We start from the raw sequence: 22,723 nt of genomic DNA on the forward strand, positions 1-22,723 counted from the left end.
AGTGAAGACCCAGTAGTTTGACCTGACACAGCCACAGAACAGACTTTGAAGGAAAGATTAGTTACAAATATAGGAATAAATGAAATTATAAAAAAAAAAAAAATTACAGGAGTTAAGCGAAGGTTGACTGTGTGAAGCTTACTTGACGTCACTCTACGATTTTGGACTTTGATAGAGCAATTAGAGAAACTGGAGAAGGCAGGGACTAACCTAGGTATTGTAAAATGAGAAAACTAGCTAAAGGGGAGATCTCAAGAAAGGAAACTGACTGGGAGGAATTTAATGAAGTGCTTCAGGCACAGCTCCAAATGGAGGCAACATTTATTATTTTATTTTTGAAAAATGTTTGTTATAGAAAGTATCGTGCTAGCACAATCAATAAAAAAAAAAAGGAATAGAATATCATGCAGGAAAAATAGCAATAACTTACTAGAAATGGGAAGAGTACAAATGAATACAAAGGTCCAGCCTTTTGGGATTGATAACAAAATTTTGTCAGGACATAAGGAAGGTTTCAAAAAAGATGAATACAAAGTTAATCTGTTGAAGTGATAAGCAAATCTAAGAAAAACTTAGATTTGAAGATTTACACAAAATTCCCATTTTTAAAATTGCGGTCTTACAAGTTATAGAACAAATTAACTAGAAAAATGGTGGAAGCAGTTAATTTGAGCTTTTAAAATTAGCCTAGAAATGCAGTGCAGAATTTTTATTTTTAACAGAGGCCAAGGCAGAGTAACAACAGGGTATTTTCTTCCCCATCTTGGTTTATTACTCTGGAATGAACATTGTTTAGCCACAAAATTGCAACTGTCATCTATATCTTTATGCTTAAAAAGAAAAAAAGTGAAGAGATGCTCCTTATGTTGTTGAGCTATTTCTCCATAGTTGAGTTTATAAAGAAATAAGCCTAAGTCATTAAAGCACAGTTAAAAAAATTAATAAATTTAGAGTGCAAGTGCAGTGCATTTGTTTCCTTGGAAACATTCTATTGCAATTTCTTTCAGATGAGATGCAGTTATTTTAAGTAGCATGTATTTAGGAGACCTAATGAATTTGTCTCTGGATAGCATATAAATATGAAAAAAGGCTGTAGAAATTGGTGGAGCTACTTGCACTTCTGGTTTCTATAGAAACAGCCAATACATTGTCATGTACCGGTGGTATTAGGAATAACAGTGTAATTAAAATAAGATGATTTATTCAGCGCTTTAGAAAACTAAAGTTATTCTTCTCACAGTCAGAGAAATCCTTACTGAATCTGTGGACAAAAAGTTCAAAGAAATACGGTGGGGGTACATCTGTACTTGTGTAATGGCATTTGTTTTTAAATGTTAACATTCAGGGGTCCTCTCTGAGTGTGAAGGCACATTTTATGTGGCTGTATCACATACGTGAGCAGTCCTGCTGTGTTTATTTGGAAACCTCATACGGTGGTTTCGCAGATGAGAATCGTAGACCTGTGTGTGCGTACAATCTCTCCTGGAGCAACTGCTCCTGCAGAGACTGAAATGGGCCAGGAACAAAACATGCCTCCTTCTGGAGCGTGAGTATTCGAGTGAGAAGCCATCGGGGGATAGCCGTTCTGGTTTTAGCCCATTTCTAGACAAATTTTACACCCCCAGTAGCGACCAGTATGCTTTTAAAAAACAAGAATATGAAAGCACAGCAAACCACTTTATCACAGTTCCAGGCAATGGTTACCCAGGCCTTTCTAACTTACAGTTTGGGGACTTGCTGCATCACAGATAGCGTCTTTGGTTTTCATGGCGCGCTCTGACTTTTCACACTGTGGAATTGGTTGCTCTTGATTTTTTTACATCTGCAACATCCTGTAGCAAGGAGTTCAGCTTAAATATGTATTGTGTGAAGAAGCATCTCGTTCTGTGTGTTTTGAAACTGCCTTCTGCTAGTTTGGAGTCTGAATTCTTATAATGGAAGAAACCATTCACCTTCTCCATTCCGCTCAGACTTTATTTCTGATTCTTTCAAATTCCCCTCAGTCATCTCATTTCTGTACTGAAAAGTCCTTGATTATTGCTCCTCATAGAAAAGCTGTTCTGTATCTCAGATGTTCCTTGTCTGTTCCCCATATACAGATTTCACTTCTTATGGTATTTAAGATGGGGAGATAATTTTAAATAAAAAATCTGATGGGAAAATATTTATATTTTTCTAATAAATAGTTGACACTTTCCATCATGAGATTTTTCTGCCTTCTCAAGCAATCTGAAAGTGACTTTAAATAAAACAGTGTACATTGTTCACACCTGAAGTCTTATAGATCAATACCAGATTAAGCTCAACCACTTCTTTGTTTTAATCAGTCTCCCTTTCCTTTTAATTATTCTCAAGACCCCTTGATAATCTTGAGCTGTATCTGAAACAGTTACAAACAGGAAAAAACGTAAATAGAAGAGCAAAATAATTTTTTTCAATTACATAAAGAGAAATAGAGCAGTCATGTTAAAAGGCTTTAAAAGAACTGTAGCATGCTTGATCTTCTTGTCTATGATACTGTCATGTGTTTTGATTAAAATTGCCATTATAGTTTTCAGATGGAGATCAGAGACATAAATTGGATTTGTCATGTGGTTGTGGTTTTGTTGTGAACATGTAGCTAAAAAGCAAATACTGGTCATCTGCCTCAACACCTTACTCTCTAGACTAGATCAACACAAGTGGTTTGCACTGCAGTAGATAAAAAAGCTTCTATTTTGTGCAAAATAAGCTTTCTTTTAAGTTAAAATGCCCTTTTTATTACTAGTAATGGTGTAGTACTGTTTCACAGAGGAAACTTAAATCAGTCCCCCATTGCATTAATTACCCAACATGCCAGTAGGAAGTGGCATTTTCATGCCAAAGCACTCCATCTAAAAAGATAGGACAAGAAGTGGAAGAAAAAATATGGCCATTTTTACAGGTTGGAAGCCATGGCGCTGACTGATTAAGGTTTTTTTCCATGACCATCCAGATTGCCTGTAGTCCTGTTAGATTTGTTTTGAGACCTCGTCTCCTGATGCTCAGGGCAATAACTATAAAAGCACGTTTCTTTCTCATCACTTGCATAAAGCTTGAGGGGATTTTAGGAAAGTGCAGTGCACATAGGTTACAGGTGACCAGCACAGAGCTGGGGCGAGCAGCCGCTTCTTAATTGCTTGTGTGGAGGCTTTGAGCTTTCTTGGTAAACAAAATACCAAGCATTGCATGTGCTTTATGCAGAGAAGTGTTATAGAACACCCATCTGAAATATATACCTTGAACTCAGCATCACAGCATGCTTTTCAAATCACCAGAACCATAAGAATCTGTTTGAAACTTATTTAATTTGCTTAAATTACCTTTCCTGTCGAATGCCTGCAGCCATGAACCCTTGCCTTAGTGAAGAAGCTTTATTATTATGTTGGATTGTGTTGACACCAGAAACTATTAGGCCTTCCTTTGAAATGATTTCTTTTATGTCCAGAAAATGCTTAGATTGAAGAAGTGGACTGTGGTTTTCCAATGCTTATGGGTGATAAATCTGCAAATAGAAAAAGAGCAGAAGCTGTTATTAACAAACTAAAGCTAGCAGGGTAGGAAAACTGGTGCTTTCCCCAGGCAAGTTCCTCAGGCATGTAATGAATTAATTGTCTAAGGTAGAACAAAGCAGGTTTAATTATGAGTACTTTTCTGAGCAGGGGTGTTGCAATTAGTTATTTTTGAAAGCTATCTGTATGAGGGAATTTAAATACTATGTATATCAAGTTCCCAGTTGCTATTCAAAGTGTTAATTCATTGTTCTCTGAGTTAGTTCTTACTATGTGGTTTGAAGATTAAACAGCATCGTTCTTCTGAGGTATGTATCAAACATATAGAAAAAGATGGTCTTTTGTACTAATTTTTATAAAGACAGTTTCCTGTTGCAGAGCTAAGATACACAGGTAATTTGGTTAGATATCCTATTAAATAACAGACAAGCAAATATATTTAATGATTAGCAGTGAAAATGTTTAAATTGATAGTGGCAGTTTATGTAAGAGCCCAACAGGATTTCAGCAAAAATTAAAAGCATGTGCACATTACCAACTTCACAATCTCTTCTTTTTCCTTACTGAGAGATGTCTGTTGCTCTGAAAACTTTCAAAAACAAGTCCCAAACGTAAGCCCTAACCCCTTAACGCTGCTGGACACAGTGTATGTATGGATACATACCTACATACATTTCACAAGGTTTTTTTAGAAGACGAAGTATGTCAGAGTTTTTAATCTTTAAAATAAGAAAATATTAAAAAATCACTACCGTGAATCACCGTTTGGGACTTTATTATCATTTATTGCTCTGTATCGTTGTTCCTCATTTCCCAGCACTAGTTGGCCTTTGTTTCTGTTCCTGTTTCTCCACATCTGTGCTGTTCCGTGCTCTGATCTTGCCAACTCTCCAGTTGGGACTTGTCACTTCTGTGAAGGTGCCTGCTGCTAAGTAGCTGCCTCCTTCAGTCTGTCGGGGTGGTAGAGCCTTTTGTGTCCCCTTCTCTCAATTCAACTTTATTTCAGTTGTCCTGCAGTTCCTACAGCTGTCAGATTTCTGTATGGTTTTCCATTTCTCATTCCAAGCAGCTATTAGATTTCGTGGAGTTTTTTTTTAGTTTGCGGGGTTTTTTTTTATTTTTGCTCCTACAAAATAGCTTAATTTTGTACTTTACTAATGAACTATGGACTTCCTTTTATAACTCTGTGAAGAAATAGCTATGCATGGTGATTTCTCCATAGAGAAAGTGGAGGCTATAAATATGCAAATATCACTTTTGGCTTTACAAAGTTTAATTGCTTTGTATATTATGCAGATTCCTAGGCTGAAAAATCTGACGAGAGCAAGTAACACATTTGTATATTCACTATCTTAAAAATGCAGGCAGATTGCTGAAAAGCATGCCATTTTTTTGAGTCTGCAGGTTTACATCTTGTTGATGTTATTACAGGTTGTCTAGGGTGCATGCATGATTGAGGTTCTTCACTGAATGCAAACATCGCATTTCTAAACTCTGTATTTCACAGAGCCTGTGAAAAGCAATTGGAGCAGCTGCTGCTGCCATCCTTCTACATCCCGAGATCACAGAAAGCAGAGCTGGAAGGGACCTCAGGAGGATCTAGTATATTGCTACCCTAAAGCAGGATCAGCTAGTTCTGAACATTTCTCATGTTGTGTTTGATATTTGAAATGATTTTTCTTTTATTGATTAAAGTATAAAACAGAGGTATAATCCAGGATATTTCACTGCGACACCTGAAAATTATTTTTTTAAAAATGTGTGTGTTTATAGCATCTGTAAAAGGTCTGGGCCCTGAAGTCAGTAGTCACGTGCTATGTTACGGGTATAAGGTAGGCACTGAAATGCCTCACAAAGTGTAATACTTCAAGCACTCTCTCTGCTCTGTTGGTTTTTCTAGTGACGTTAAAAGAAGGACTAACCTGTTGGAAGTGCAGGCTGCTATGTTTTAGCTATCTCGGAGAGTGGGAGATTTAGATATTAATAACTAGGAGTCTTCCAGTGTCCTAGTTTTAAGGTTCACCATATTCAGAGAGATGGATTGCTTTGATCTGGCCACTTGCCTTGAAGTTTCTCTTCACTGGAGGCAAATCAGAGAAAAAGAAAGCGAAAGTATTGATTTGCAAAATTCAAAGTAGACAACATAGATGCAGAATTTTATGAAGAAAGGTGGAAGGAAAGGAAATTCAAATTGTTCATATATTCCTTAGAATAGTTCAAAATCTCTCTTACTTTTTAAGATCTAACTCAGAGGCTGTTAAAATATTCAGAATCCTGTGTCTGAGGACCCATTTCTGCATGGATCCAACCCACTTTGGTTTAAGTCCTGAAAGAGGATCTAGATTTGGGAACTCTGGTGGTTTTGATTTGGGAAGAAGATTTGGGAACTTTGGTATTTCCTTTTACATTACAAACTTCTTTAGCAATTGTTCATATGCATTAATTATGTGATGGGAACTAGTGGATGAGCCACATTATATACTCTTGAGCCCAGATGTGCTTTGAAGTATTGATGACTCTTTCTTTCCCTGCTGCCCTGCATTGTCAGCAGAGTGACAGAAAAAGCCTCTGCTTCAGCAGAAGCAGCAGAGACTGCCTCTTGCCAGAACATTCAGTAGGCAGATGAGTTGGGAGGTGTGGGATTGAATCCCCATAGACCAAGGCAGGATCCTGGCTGAGTCCTTAAAGCACTGAACTGTTTGACAGCAGTGCTCCTGTCACCTCCATCCCTCCCTCTCTGGCAGCACTTTAAAAGAGCAAACTCTGCTTGGCTTTCTTTCTCAGGAGACGGTGTCAGACCGAGTCTTTAATGGGATTGAGGTATCTTCTGCAGGGTGAATGGTGTACCCTTCTGCTGAGCGTGTCCACGTTGGCCTCGTAGGCAGTTTCTGACTGAGCACGCAAGCTTTGCTCCCTTGCCGTACGGTCCTGACACTGGGGTCTCACCACTTGCAAGTTAAGCAATGACACACAGCAGCATGGGCCTGGGAGAGCTTTGAATCATCAAGTTTACTCATCCCCAGTCATAAAGAGTGATTTATAATTAAGTCCGGAATGATCAACAAGAATATTCACTTCCTGCCGTGTCCTTTTCATACCTGTAAGTCCCAAATCCCCACTAACCTTAATTACTTTCCTTTCCCTGGCTCTATAACTAGCTGAAGATTTTGAGAACAAAAAGACCAAAAACTTACACTTCTGAAGTTTCCTAGAAGGAGGAAGGCGAGATCCTCAGACTGATCCTCAGAGTGCTCTGAGTTCAATCATAGAATCATAGAAACATAGAATACCGGGTTGGAAGGGACCTCAGGGATCATCTGGTCCTACCTTTCATGACAAAAGCATGGTCTAGTCAAGATGGCCCAGCACCCTGTCCAGCCCTGGCAATGCCCTTGTAGTTCTCAACAGGTATTCATCTGTTTTTTCATCTCTGGTATGCTTCTCTTTTGGTTTTGAGCAGACTCAGAAGCTCACAGTTAAGCCAAGGGGGTCTCTTGCTCTGCCTACTTCCCTTACCTTTAAAGGGGATGAACTGTTTTTGTGCTTCCAGGAGAGCATTCCTGAAAAACTCCCAGCACTCGCTAGCTCCTTTATCGTCCATGGAAGCTTCCCATGGAATTCCTCCCAATTGAGCTCTGAGCAAGATGAAGTTTGCTCTTCTAAAATCTAAAACCCTCATCTTAGTACTAACCTTCAGCATGCTCAGCAAGATCCCAAACTCCACAATATTGTGATCACTGCAGCCAAGGCTGTCACTTGGTGATATATTACAAAGCAGGTTTTCTTGGTTTGCCAGTAGCAAGTCCAGCAGTGCCTCATTCCTGGTTGGCACATCTATCATTTGTATGAGGAAGCAGTTCTCTGCGCGTTCCAGGAACTTGATGGATGACATGTGAGCTGCTGTATTGTTCTTCCAACAAATGTCTGGGTAGTTGAAGTCACCCATAAGAACCAGGTTCTGTTGACCTGAAGCTTACTTAAGTGACCCAAATATTGCTTCATTTGCCTTATCGTCTTGGTTTGGACATCGGTAGCAGATGCCTACCGTAAGATCCCCCTTGGAGACGACCCCTCTGATAATGACCCAGAGGCATTGGACAGGGCTTCCACAATCGCCGTAGTTGACTTCTATACATTCAAGGTTCTCCTTAACATAGAGCACGACTCCTCCTCCTCTTCTTCCCTGCCCGTCTTCATGAAACAGCCTGTAGCCATCCATCACAGTCCTCCAATCATGTGAGTTGTCCCACCATGTTTCAGTTATTCTTATGATATCATAACTTTCTGACTGGGCGCAGAGCTCCAGTTCCTCCTGTTTGTTCCCCAGGCTGCGTGCATTGGTATACATATGCTTGAGGTGTTTGGTCTTCTGGTTCTCATCTTGGGAGGCAGCTAAGGAACATTTGTCACTGCTCTGGTTGGCCTGGCTTATTCCCCAGTTGGTTGCAATGGCATAGCACTGCCATTTGGACCCTGCCCCCGAGTCCTTCAGTTTAAAGCCTGTCTCACGAAGTTGGCCAGCCTGCTGCCAAAGATTCCCTTGCCTTTTCTAGGGAATCTAGAAGAGTTCATAAAATAGGAGTTTGTGTAGACCCAGCTTCACAACATTATGTTGTCTAAAGCTCTTTCTGGATCTAACTCTAATTCCTTGGGAATTTATAACAGAATCTTATGTATATATAAATATAATGTATAAATTGTACAAACTGATGCGTTCTTTTGTCTCATTTAATTTTCCTGTGTGTGGACTCTTTACATATATTAAAAAGCTATTTAATACACTAGTACTTCAACATTTAAAAATGAGTTATTTTTTCACATTTTAAAATAATATATAAATTGTTGGAGATAGTTATTAATACAAAGAGAGAAGACATAGGTTATCATGTTCTTCTAATCTGTCAAAAAATAACAAACTTTTTTATCCACTAGGTGTTAAGAGTGTACAAAGCTGCAGTACAACAGACATTGGATATACTCTTTCTCCCTGAAGGAAGAGAATTTCTTACAAGCACAGATGCAGTAAGCCGGGACTCAGCTGATCGTACCATTATTGCATGGGACTTCCAAAGTGCTGCGAAAATCTCCAATCAGGTTTTTCATGTAAGATTAACAACTAGTATTGTTTGGGTCACGATTTAGTATTTCATGCTTGTCAGTGTTGTAAAAAAAGCTTTTGGTTTTCTGTGAGATCATTGTGTGATGTATAAAATGCTCTTAATGTAAATTGAGGGCTTTCTTTATTTTTAAATTTTAAAAACACTTACTTATTCTTAAAAAATGACCTTAAAGACTGATAGGTCTCCTTGTATTAAAAATATTTTTATTTCAGTGCTAATTTACTGACGTCTAAGCTATATTTAGGCAAGGCCACTGCAGTGTCATTCTAGCTTGCCAATGGTGTATGGCAGTAGTTGCTATAGTGCCACGTTTCTTTTCCCACACTTTTTCATACATTTTTCATCAGCTGCAATGAGGGCTATTGACAAATTGAGTTTAATATTCACATAGTAATAGCAACCTGATACATGCATATAGATATAAATACAGCATAATCACAGAGACAAAATTTACTTTTATCACTGCAGGTGCAGTATTTCTCTCAGTAATCTATCCAGGCAAGATATTTAATGGACTAAATTGTCTAGAAAGGCTGACAGCTTCAAAGAGATTACCAAGGAAGTTAATAGATAATTCCAACACCCTGGGTCTTTTTTGAAAACCCAAGTCTAATATCCTATGTAATATAATATGATTGGATTGTATATAGATACTTTTTGGCTGAAATGAACAGTTCTCTACTGACAAGGACATGTAGTTGATGATCTAATGGGATTGTTTCATGTTTAATTTCCACAGTTATGTCTTTGTCCAATATTGGATCTATCAACATCTTGGATAGGCAATAGGAAAAAAAAAAGGAAACGCTGTGAATATATAAAGTACAGACCAGTCAAGTTCACTATCAAGGAGTAAAAAACAAAAAAACAACTTTTTTCTCCTTAACCCCCGCCAAACAAACCAACAAAAAACTCCCCACAGCCTATTTCCTCATGACTACAGCATCTCTGAAATGGACTGTTTTCCCCCTTTTCCGCACTGTTAATAAACAAAACTTGGTGGTGATTTTGGAAACTCCGCTTCGCTTTTCTGAATTTCACCTTTGAACCCTTCAAGGTGGGAGAGAATCCCTGAGCTCTCCAAACAGATTAGATCCCAACAGGACTTGATCTATTGCTTGTCTGCATTAACAAATGAATAGTTAAGAGCTCTAAAATAACCCATTACTACAGTATACCCAGCATAACAGCACAGTGCTCCTGCAGGTTGCGTTGTGCTTTCTGATCCTTACTGTAAGACCCAGTTTCTTCCCAGAAGCATGCAGTGCTCTGCCACGGAGCACACTCCTAACCAGGCACACTGCCTAACCCTGTTGTGGTTTCTGTGCCCAGTGCCTTACAATAGCCAGAACTTCCTTCCCAGTTCATCACTTCCAAACCACACAACAAAACCAGTCTGATGGTTTAGCCCATGGTGTCCAGTGGTCACTGTCAGCCTGGTGTCCTTCACATGCAGATGCATCCTAGAGCCAAAGCTCTCTTCATTTGTATTCATGGCATCAAAATTCAGCACTGTGTCTTTAGGTTAGGCTGAAACTAGAAGAGGTTTGGACCTGGTGGAAACCTTGCGAGAGCAGTGGATTTCTGATGCAGTCACCATGCAGAGTTTTGAAAGTAATCTTAATTCAGTCTTAAATAGGAACACTAGAGTAAAGCCAAGTGTTATTAATTTTTGCAGATATTTATGAATTTACAGTCAGCAGCAGTCTGCATGGCAAATCACTGTCATAAGGAACTTCTGACTTAGTAGGCTAATAACGATCCCTTTTTTTTTCTTTTTTCTTTTTTCTTTTTTTATAAGAGTTGGGTGGGGAAAGGTGTCTGTTTAAATGGGGTGATTTCTATTCCTGTCAGTGTGGCCGGAACTGAGAGGATGGAGGATTTGAGAACTGTACAAAGTAGCATGGAGGGCACAGTATGGCTGTGGAGGAAAGGATATGGGAGAAGAGGATTCACTTTCACATTCAAACTTCAGTTTTCCTTGGGCAGGAGGAGATAATTGAGTACCATCAGGTTGGAGTTACCTTTCTGCAGCTGTTCTGCAGTATAATTTGGTTCAGAGGGAGATGGGATTTTGGACATTATCTAGGAAATCGGGGTAGGGATTTGACTTAATATTTATCTTGGTGTAAGACTTTCAGTGGATTGTAATGAGTTAAGCATCTTTCTATAATGTATACTATGGAGATGACTTATGTATATCTTGCCTTTTATGGTCTTTCAAATATGTCAAAAGATAACCTGAATCATTTGAAGAAATCTTTTGTTTGATACAACAAAACTTTCTTTAAAATTATTTTCAGGAGCGTTACACTTGCCCAAGTCTGACTCTGCACCCAAAGGAGTCTGTGTTTGTTGCTCAGACGAATGGGAACTACATGGCTTTGTTTTCTGCCCAGCGACCTTACCGAATCAACAAAAAGAAAAGATACGAAGGACATAAGGTATCCTTCTTCACTGGGAACTTAGTATCCAAGTCTAGAAGGAAGATAGATAGCAAAGTACCTGTGCTTTTTAATATGTCTGCTAATAGTGTTTGATTATAAATCAGTGATAGATATTAATTGGCTTCATTTGCTTTCCCATGTGCCAGTCTATTTTGAATCATGTGCACTCTGAAGAAAATAGGTATTAGAAGACTTTATGAATACTTAATAGCTTGATTAAATAAGTTTGTGTTATAGCTGTGTCTTAATAAACACCTGGCGAAGTCCTTAGTGTATATTTATTTAAAGATACAAATTTTGTTCGTACTATATTCATTTTCAGTATATCACAATGAACTTTTCTAATCAGCATCAGGAGTTACACTGTTACTGATTTTCACAGGTGGAAGGATTTGCAGTGGGCTGTGAATTTTCTCCAGATGGAACACTTTTGGTGACAGGAAGTTCAGATGGCAAAGTATTTTTCTACAACTATCATACTGCTAGGATTATTCGTACTTTGTCTGCACATAAAGAAGCTTGTGTGAGTGCAATATTTCACCCAGTCTTGCCATCGCTCCTTGCAACATGTGATTGGGCTGGAGGAATCAAGATCTGGCAATAACAAGCAGAGCTACTTTTCAGGATGTCTCCTGTTAGTCTGTCAAAGGCATAGGAAATAAACCACGGTATACAATGTGAAATTTTGTTGTGATGTGTTGTAAGCTGGAGAGACTGTTGTCTTTTCTTCTATGACCTCTAAGTGTATGCTTTCATAATGCAGTTAAGATGGTCTTGTGGTTAGCTGCTGAGCAAAGAAGTGGTCTTACTCTGTCCCTCGGCCCTGGTGACAAATTTCTGCCCCTTTTGTGTCAATCTTCTGGTGCTCATCTAGCCCTACCCTGGTTTAAGCAGCTAAACTTAAGAAAATTATTGCTCTTTTAATGTAGTTTTTCAATGCAGCTTTCTTAAACCAGGTTTTAACATAGAATCATAGAATCATTTAGATTGGAAAAGACCTTTAAGATCATCAAGTCCAACCATAAACCTAACACTGATAACTCCACCACTAAACCATGTCCCTAAGTGCCACATCTACATGTCTGTTAAATACCTCCAGGGATGGTGACTCAGCCACTTCCCTGGGCAGCCTGTTCCAATGCTTGACAGCCCTTTCAGTAAAGAAATTTTTCCTAATCCAGTCTAAACCTCCGCTGGTGCAACTTGAGGCAGTTTCCTCTTGTCCTCACCAAAAGTTGCTGAGGACATATTATTTAACAGAGGATGACGTTCACATCAATTAATGCCTATTTGATCTTCCTGGGATTTTCTTGTCACTAGTTTAGCTCCCTGACCTGGTCACTGAAGGGTTAGGCAAGCAATAGTGTAGTTCAAGGCAAAACAGCTTCTATGCACAAGAAAGGGGAAAATTGCAGGGCAGGTGGGACTGCTTCTTTTGGAATTGGGTAGCTGTTACCAGCTCAGCTTATTGTAAAATGCCTTCTGAGAGTTCAAGGGAAAGGTGTGCCAGATAACTTGAAGGTAATTTTGAAGTCAATAAATTTGTGTTCTTGAAATCCTGATGGTTAAACTTGAGTTTTAAACTTACATTTATGACTGTACATAAACAAAGCAAAACTCTGTGTAAATATTTTTAATGAAAAAATAAACATCTTTTTTTTATACATGGTGTCTGTATTTCATTATTTTACTCCTGCTATTCTTGACAAGTTAGTACTCGAGACTATCATGGAATTGATACTTGGGGGGGGAAACAATTAATGTGCTACCCTAATTTATTGCGCACACACATGCATTTCTCCATACTTCTTGGTGTCACTTAGACACAGAAAATTGTCATCATGCTATTCAGTGCAGGGGATGTTCTTTGACATTCAGATAGGAGCTGGGCTATTCTGCAGCGAATAGAAAATTCATTAGGCCATAACTGTGTATGTACATACATATAGATTGCTTGTAAATGTATTTTAAATTTGCATTGTATTGCTTGGGTTTAGAAATTATTATCCATTTTATACATGTGTGTGTATACATATATGTACCACCAAAAAAAATATGTCTGTGCATCACATAAACCATAGGTATTCCCAACCTTAATTCCATATAAATATGTGCTACCTTGCAGTGAGTGCTATAAGCTTGGCTTGTGTTTGGTCTGATTAGTCTATAAAGGTATTTTAATATACACAGGATAATTGCGTTGAGTAAATTGTCTCTGTCATGGAATCCTGAAGACATGTATAATAGCAACTCTTCCTCTGTAGCATCTTTTTATTCTTCTGATTTTTTCTTACTGGCACAAATACAAGGGGTTTTATCCATTTTTCACATACTCAGTTAAAACAGGTTTTTCAGAAAAAAATTTTCAGAACACTCTTGCAAGTGGCAGATTTTAATTAAATCATGAGCAAAATGTACTCCATTGATTTGTAGTTTGTATTCCTTATAGCTTGCAGTAATAAATAAGCCTGTACCAAGACTGTGGATCCACAGTCATATTGTTTGAAGTCTGGACCAAGATATTGTGGCTGCGTGCTTTTAATCATCTTATCAACAGTTATGACGGGTTTTAAAGCAGGACATTAAATTTTAGTGAACCATGCAATGTAGCGCAAGTAACTTTTTTTTTCCCCCAGACTGTTCTTAATTTCTTACTTCCTTGTTCGGCAATTAGCTGTTTGGTGGGAGCCTGAATTTTGCACTTCTCTTGGCTGTGCTTCTAGCGTACAAGCCAGCTGGACCCTTTAAGTGACAACTGGTTCAGTGATTTGATGAGTTACTCCTAATTCAAGCTGTGGGATCTTCATAAATGTCAGAAGGAGTCCAGCTGAAAGTGAAGTAGTAGTTGCCTGCCACTGGACAGGCTGAATCACAACTGCACGGCATTTTCTAAGAGAACGGCTCTGTGTTCTTCCCTCCAGGTATTTTAGTTCAAAATGTGCTATTGCCACTTTAAAACTTCTGGCAACCAGTTGTGTCTGTATGAAGGATGGGCAGCACTGTAGTCGTGCGATGCATCCTGCTGTCTCCACAAGAGATTATCTGTCTGTTATTTTATTAAATACAGTGTTGAGAAAGGCCTCTGAAATAAATGTCAGCTCATGGTAGAAATGCCTTATTGGATGAGGCCCCAGCTTATGTGAAGGCTGCTCTATACCTGAATGAGCTCTCAGCACATTCAGCCTCAGCTGAGGGCACCTCTGGATAGAGTGAAAGATCCCAAGAGAGCAGTCTTTGGGAACCATTGCACATATTGCATAGGAAAGTAACTGCATTTTGTAATACTTACCCTTGTTGTTGCTTAAGTTTAACTTACGTCCTAAGGCATGATTCTGGTGTCTGGCATTTATCCCTCCTGAAATTACCTTGCAAGTATAATTTTTAGACTATTTATGGGGGCGGGGCGGGAGGGAAAAGCTTAAATTTGGTTAAAGGTAGTAGAGAAAAATAAAAGAAACTTGAAACTGTATAATCTTAAAAAATATTAAAATTAGAATTGCATTTGTGTCAGATTTCCAAGATGGCTGGGGTTTTAATTACTTATGAGATGCAGCCAAAGGTTTTATAATGCAATGAAATTATGTTCACAGCATTATCTTGTTAAAATCTCTTTCTAATATAAAACTGATTAAGACACAGACTGAAATTTAATCATTGGAAATATTTTAGAATAGTGGTGTCAATTAAGTTTTCATTATGATTCAAAGACAAATTCTTCCTTGTAATCTTATGTAATGAACTGTAATCAAAAAATATCCTCATTGCTCCATCATTCTGCAATTACCAAATACTGTTTGGGCTGCAAACAAGGATTATTATGGTCAGATGAAGCTTTTAGAATGTAATGAATTGTTGGTTAATTAATTTTATTCATAAAATTGTAATCTAGAAATTTTTGAATCTTGCTTTAGGAGTAGTTCTTCTAGTTTTATATAGAGCTCTCTAGGGCATCATATATTAGAGCCAAGTCAGAGATCTTCAGCATTTTGAAATGGTCTAGGCTGTGTAGATAAACAAGCCAGATTCATTCTAGTCTATTTTGTACTGTACCAAAAAGTAATAATGCCAATCTCTACTACTTTATTATTTGCTACTGGAGTGTTATTAATTTGGGGTGTCAGAGGATACAAGCTATTCAACTGTCTTTATCTCAAAAACCTGCTAATTAGCAGACAGTTATTAGAATCATTGTGTTCACTCAGCTGAAATACTGTTGGTGAGTCACTCTATATTTCAACTATAGGCCTAATCACAAAAATAAGATATGGCATTACAATGGGATGACTCTTTCCATAGGGGACAGGCAAATGTAAAGCTACAAGACGGTGGCAGAAAAGAACAAAACAGGAAGATCAAAAAATTTTGGGATCTCAAATTTCCTGTTATCCTGATATATGGGTTTGGACTGCATTCAACTGAAAATATTTTCTCTGCTTTCTTTGGCTAATCTTCATCTTGTTCTCTTAATCCTAGCTCCTCCTGGCCATTGCTTGCATCCTCACCATTTAATTTTCAGGTTTTCTGTCCTTTCTTCAGCACCTTATGCCTCTGCATTTAAATGTATAGAGGTCTATATGCTTACACTACATTCATCTTCTCTTCAATAAATTTCATTTTGCTGTACTCTGACTTGTGGCTTTCAAGCTTTCATTCCAGCTGTCATTAGAAAGGTAGCGAGAAATCCCAGGGCACTTTGCACTCTGTTCCTGCCTTTCTCTGTTTTCCAGTTTTAATGAGGCTTATTACTTTTGGAGATTCTCCCCTCTTTCTTAGCCTCTCTTCTATCTACTTTTCTTTCTACCTTTGATTACTGCTTTACTGTCTTGCAGATCCTTTCTATTATAGCCACTCCTGCAAGGTGTACCTACATCAATGTTTTAGTTTGTCAGCTATCTCCCAACTATTGCCACTTACAATGCTTTGGTTCACAGAGTGCACAAACTGCACTTCTTTCAAATGAACCTAAATGAGGAGATGTGCTCCAAGACCATATTTAACACGTCCCAGCTGGTGGGACTAGACTGGAGATAGTTCAGAGTATCCCCTACTCCCCCAAATGCATGTAGGTTAGACGCTGCATTTTCAGAAGTGAGACAAACTCTACAAATTTACTCTTGTTGGGCCTTACTACTTGCTAATGTAAATGTAGCCTCAGGAGTTTCAAAGAGTCTTTGGCACTTCCCCCTTTCTTTGATAAATCTCTCACCTATCTCTTCATGACACACCAGTCTGTGCAAAGTGGTCATACGTCTGATATTTTCACACTTCAAAGAGTGGAAATGCAGGAAATTAAATTAATTTGTGAAGGGAAAAGAAAGCAATTTTAGAAGCACTTGATTACAGCCAGTAAGACAAGCTGGCCCTTGCCCAGAGCTTGATGAATTCTGCCACGTGTGTGCAATGACTCTGAGTTGGGACAGAGCAGCCTAGTCTATAATGGGAATGGTGGGTCTCTAGATGGGAGTAGGGCTCCCTTCGCTGGCTTTAAGTAGAGGTTTAAAGGAGGTTTCCCAGTCCCTGGATATCCTTCTACACAAGCTTATTTAGAAGCCTACCAGAAAGTACCTAGGTACTGCACAGAAATGATAAAGCTTCATCCAAATGTAATTCTCACTACATTTTCACCATTTTGGATAAGTGCCTCTAAAATAAATCTAAAAACTCTTGCAGGAACTCTTTAGAGAAGGTTGAAGTTCACCAAGGTTGAAAATGCCTGAACTTACAGTCCAGACAGCTTCAGCTAGATGCATTTGTCTCCAATTTCCATCAGCAGAGCCACAAAACTCAGCTATCGTTCCTAGTTCTGAGTAAGACTTATACTAATAAATTGTTTGAAGTGTGCCCTTAGAAGAGCAATTCATGTAACAAGTTGTGCATAAGTGTACCATCCCTGTTACAGACCTGGTTATGTTGAGAAAGCAATGTCCTTGAGTTGAGATTGTTACCACTCACTTATAAGAAAGTAGCAAAGAATTGCCTCAGAATATCATTTAGATATATCTTCACTCATGAACTATGTTATTTTTCATGTTTTACTACATAACCACCTCTTTTATTAACTTCCCATTAAGTGATATCAGTAAATTCCAGAGCCCTTTCACCTCCCGGTGCACAGGAAATTATTTAAGTCGAATATTACGTAAAGAATGGCATACCTTATTGTCGTGGTTTAACCCGGCAGGCAGCCAAACACCCCGCAGCTGCTCGCTCACTCCCCCCCGCCCTCCCACAGTGGGACGGGGAGAGAATTGGAAGGGTAAGAGTGAGGAAAACTTGTGGGTTGAGATAAAGACAGTTTAATAGAACGGAAAAGGGATAGTAATAATAATAATGATAATGATAGAATATACAAAATGAGTGATGCACAATGCAATTGCTCACCACCCGCTCTGACTGATAACCAAGTAGCGATCGCTACTTCCTGGAACACGCCTACCATTCATATACTGAGCATGAGATCACATGGTATGGAATACCCCATTGGCCAGCTGGGCCAGCTGTCCCGGCTATGCTCCCTCCCAGTCTTTCCAGAGCATGGAAGCTGTATGTCCTTGATTAGCAGGGTACTTAGCAACAACTAAAAACATCAATGTGTTATCAACAGTCTTCTCATACTAAATCCAAAACACAGCACTAGGAAGAAATTTAACTCTATCCCAGCCGAAACCAAGACACTTAGAGAGCAAATGAGTTATTTTGATTCCTTCCCTTTTCTTGCTTTGTTTATCCTTGCTAAGGCAAGCTCTTCTTGTTTCCAAAGAAAGTTTCTTATAAGTAAAGATAAAAGATCCATTAACCCCAGCCAGTCTGGATGGTTACTTTGCACATCATTGCTATTTGTTTTAATATACAATTACTTGAAATGCAGAAACCATTTCAAATCATGTACTGCTTTTAGTACAAAAATGGAAAAGCTTATTATGCCATTAATATGAAACATGGAATCTGTGAACTGTAGACAAACATGGACTAATTTTTCTTTGTTGCAACCTCAACAGATAATATTTTGACCAGATATGTGTCCTCTGAATCTGGGCAAAAGCAATGAAGTGAAATCTTAATTATATCCAAAAAATCATCTACAGATCTTTACTTTTCTCAGACATCAAACATGAGAGATTTAAAAAAAAAAAAATTCCTAGGAGATTGTAATACTGGTGAGGGAAAAAGACATGGGGTTCCTTCTACAAGTACAAAGGAAGTAACATCTCTGTTCAGTTCACTGGTACTAATCTCAAACTCTCTTCAGTTTGGGTTCTTTCCTAATTTTTAATGCCTCAGAAATTAAATGGCTGTTGGTGAGTATTCAGGTGAATCACACCCTAAGGTAAAAAGATGTCTGAGTCATTGCATACTCTCCATAGGATGTGTGATATACACAGATCTGAATATATACAGAAATTTCCCCTTTTTTTTTTTTTTTAAATCAGGCGCCGTTTGTATGTCACAGATCATAAAACAAAGACTAATGCCAAGCCCCCCAAATCCTATAGCCCAAGACTCAATTCTGCAATACTTTTATGTAGCACTTACATTGAGCATGTGCATGACTTTCTTCAGAGACGCACACCAGGAGCAGGAGGGAAGGGCGGCAGCACGCAGTAAGAAGCACAATCTGTGAAAGCTTTGTAGAATAGCAGATTAGAAGGAAAAGGGAGAACGTGCTTAGAGGATGAGCAGCAATGTCAGGTGAAAAATAGCATAAGAGAAGAAGAGAAAGGCAAGATGAGAGCAGAGAAGAATGGATGCGACTGGTCACAGAAAATGAGAAGGAGATGTGAAGAGCTTAGCACTGTCCACAGCAGTGTACACAGCACGGCTGTTCCAGGGAAAGGGACAGGCCCGGCCGTGAAAGTGAGGGCAAACATGAGACATCAATAAGAGAACTTGGAGGATCTAGTTCTGGGAAGACCTTTAGATTTCACAAGCAGTGTCTGCTAGTGAAGGACCTGTTGTGCCCTTGGCCAAGAGGGTGGCTGTTCGGGAAGCTTGAGCAGGCTGGGGCTGTGCAAGCTGAAGTCGGTGAAGCTGGGAAAGTACGTGCCAGCTGAGCGCTGCCTCCCGGCAGCAGGCTGGCTGGACTGCGGAGCGACCTGAGCAGAGCCACCATTCTTGTCAAAGTCTCAAGCTACTACAGAAATGGGTAGCTCCATGGTCCTTTTCAGATGGACAAACCTTGCTGTGCTCATGCAGTGACCTTGCTAGAGCTGTGGAGCTGCAGTAGATTGGTGACAACCTCTAGCTCATAAACCTGCCGCTCAGCTGGTGTTACTTGCTCAGGCTGTATTGCTGTGCTAGCCAGAGCCGAGAGCTTTTCTTCGGCCCATACTGCACCGATCTATAAAAGACAACAAAAATTTGCCCTAAGTTTGTGGCTGTGCTTGCAGGACAACCCTGCAGCACTTTAGTTTTCGATTAGTAAACTCTGACACTGCTATAGCAGTCTGGTCACGGATGCTTCAAGGTCAGGTGAGTTGCAAAATTCACCTGAGAAGCTGGGTACTTCCTTGGGCAGTTGGCATTTTGAGAGCTTTACGGAGAAGGCAGTGGATCATTATTAAAATAAAGACAATGCTTTTGGGATTCCAGCTTCTGATATAATTTACATTTGGACCTCTAGTCTCTACTTCAGAAGTGCAATTTTTAATGATCTTTTTATTAATGATGTATAGAATGTTTTCTTTGTTTTTCAACATACTAGCTGAACTGCAAAATTAATCATGTATCTTTAGGGATTTTTGCTATTTGGTGCATTTTGAATGCCCTTCAGAGAGGGAGGTTTGCAATTGAAAAGTCTGACAAGGTTTCTCTGAGGGAATCAGCAATTTCTCCTCTTACTTTTCCAATTGCTTATATTAAGTTGCAAGCTCTCTTTGGTGCAAATGAACTAAATGCCACTGGAATAACTGAAAATGTGTCCTTTTTTACAAAATAAAAATGTGACCAAGACCTGGGCAAAAGTCAGTCCTTGGCTTAAATGCTTGCATTTTTGGCCAATACTTATGGGTCTTTAATACAAAAATCCTATGTTCAAATTTGGGTGTGCTCATACAAATACTCGACATGCAAAGTGGCCTTTGGAAGAGATGTTCCACTGAATAAAAACTCCTACTTTCCTGCTGCAATATGACTGTTTGGTGGGTCTGGCCTTGGCACTGGAGAGATTGCTCTTCTGCTCACATTATGCTGCTGCAGGAACAAATAACAGGTAGCCCTGAGTTGACTTCCTTTCCTCCCCCTTTTCTCTATGCCCCCCATTTTCCATATGTTTTAAAGGATGCTGAAACATTCCCTTGGGGACTGCAGTCCTAAAAAAGAATGAGGATATTGACCTTTTCTGTTTTAAACTGCCTTTTACTCAGGTGTCTGTCAAGGGAGACCTTTGAGAGAAATCATATTCTTCACAATCTGCACTGAGAGCTGACAGTAGCATTTTTATTCATGTTAGAAAGCCTATCTGTACTTAACTTTCCACCAAATGCTAGTTTAATAAATTTCCATTAGTTTTGCATTAATTATTACTGACCTGAGATCTTCTTGGAAGGCGGCAACTGTATGAGGGAATGCAAAATAGTTTCGTAAGAGAACTTGTCAGAGGAAAATTTTGGCAGTAATTTGAGTAAATTATGGCAAAAATATCAATGGACTCTTCAGATATTTTCTAGAGGGATGTTATTTTTCTTCATAATATAAGGGTTCATCATTTGCTCCTGAAATTAATAGCTCTGTTTTTATTTTTAGCATTCATAATTAGACAATAATTTGCTCTCCGAATGCTTACATTTCAAATTCTGCAATCATTCCCTTTTGAGCAAGTACTACCCTAAATCTCTGTGAGAAAAATTAATGACGATTAAGAACATTTGATTAACTACATTATCTGGGGGATTTATTTTTACGTTTGTGCGGGGCACAGTCCCATCCATTCTGAAGTCACTGTCAGTCATAAATGATTCCACAGGAATTCCAATAAAGGCTTCCACACGATGTCACTGCGCAGGTCTAACCCTCACAAGCTCCTACACCAGCCTTTTCTTTCTGCTTTTAAATCTAACTTCTGCCACATATCTCAAGAATTGTTTTAAATTGCCCCGTGTTTTGCTGTTATTCTTTTCCTCTGCTTCTATTATTTCTCTGGTTGTCGGTCCTTTACAGCTCGTCAGGACAAGGACTTCTGCGCTGCTGAATGCCTGTAGTGCACCCTTCCCATCATGGGCACAACCACAAAGAAACCTGATGTTGGAAGACTTTCAGCCGTTGATTTTATCTGGCCCATGGAGAACATGCTAAAGTGTGGTGGCAGTAGCTGTGGCTGGGAAGTTATTAAGTACTTATCCACACACCAGCGGCACTGTTGATCTCTCTGTTTTGAATGCCGTCTTTCATCAGCCAAATACTGTGATGATTTGTGAAAAAGGCATACATGAAACAAATTATTTTCTGTTCATCTAGGCGTGGTGCTTAGTTTTCCAGAAACTAGCCTTCAGAACAGCCTGTCATCCAGGCAGCTGTTTCGGAACATTTTCTAGTGGTATGACATATGCATCAGCGAGATGCTAAAGCTTCTTTTTTCTTTAATACCTCTTTGACCTATTGATGACCTAGGACATAGATGATAGGCTTGAACCTCTTCTGCTTTCTCCCTGTAACACACTGTAAAGGTGAAAAGCGTACATTCTTTTTATGAGATTCATTATAGACAGGCGGTCCTGAAGTCTTGCTCGCAGAGGACCACTTCACAGGAGAAGCTGGAGGGCTGTGTGCCAGAGTGGTGCCTCCTTAACAGCAGAGACCCAGCTCTGTCTGAGCAATGTGTCGTCCCTCGAACAGACAGCTCTTGCCCGGCTCCTCACTGTTGTGCAAAGCCCTGCGGAGGGAGGGGGAACTGGAGGAGGCTGGAAGGTGTAGCGGACATGATTTTTGCTCCAGAAAGGTTGACACCTCTGAGTGCTCACCACTCCCCTGCATCCTCAGGCAGCTGAAACACCCTTGTGGCTGCTACAGGGGAGACAGCCTCCCCTGGGCTGGTCGAAGGTGTTTATAATTGAAAGTGCCTCTGCCATATTTGTATAGGATTTCTCAAGCGGTAGTTTGGAAATTGCTCTTACAGGATTTTGGAGGATTTGGTAGCAGGTGTTGTCAAAGGATGTGCAGGCCCTGGACTAAACATTCAGCACATATTCGTGTACAATCGCAGAGAGAAGTCTTGCTGGCATTGGTCATTCCCACTAGTCATGTAGTCTGCAGGGTCCCAAAGCGTATTTACTTTGCAGTGTGGTATTTACTTACACCACCTTTAACCGAGAGGTTGTTCTTTGGCCCATCTAAGCCTGTGACAAAAACCGTCCTTTTGCAGAAAGGCTGGGAAACAGAAGAACTCTAGTATTTGGGGAAGGAAAGCAAACTGCTATGCACTTTTGCATTGTAGTACCATTTTCAGGAGGTGTTTTGAACACTTTACTGCAACAAATGAAAGAAGTAGAGCTAATAGGTTGCCTTGCACCTTTATTATGAAGAGGGAAATAATCAGTTGATCCCATACTCCAAGAGGCTGAACACATCAGATGTCAGCCTGACATAATGAACTCCCTGCTGTGGGCTGCACAAGAACCACTCTGCAACTGCA

At 39.4% G+C, this 22,723-nt stretch overlaps 1 protein-coding gene across 1 annotated transcript in view; it reads left to right on the forward strand.

Moving 5' to 3' along the window:
• LOC104079717 (WD repeat-containing protein 25-like) overlaps positions 1-11,701 on the forward strand; it is a 16,328-nt gene extending 4,627 nt beyond the window's left edge. The window contains exons 2-4 of the mRNA XM_009581848.1: positions 8,463-8,633; positions 10,954-11,094; positions 11,480-11,701. Of these exons, the coding sequence (XP_009580143.1) occupies positions 8,463-8,633; positions 10,954-11,094; positions 11,480-11,701 (534 nt within the window). The remainder of the gene's footprint in view (positions 1-8,462; positions 8,634-10,953; positions 11,095-11,479) is intronic.
• Positions 11,702-22,723: the final 11,022 nt, after the last annotated feature.

The sequence above is a fragment of the Fulmarus glacialis genome, unplaced genomic scaffold (assembly GCF_000690835.1).
Source record: "Fulmarus glacialis isolate BGI_N327 unplaced genomic scaffold, ASM69083v1 scaffold2027, whole genome shotgun sequence".
Taxonomy (NCBI): Eukaryota; Metazoa; Chordata; class Aves; order Procellariiformes; family Procellariidae; genus Fulmarus; species Fulmarus glacialis.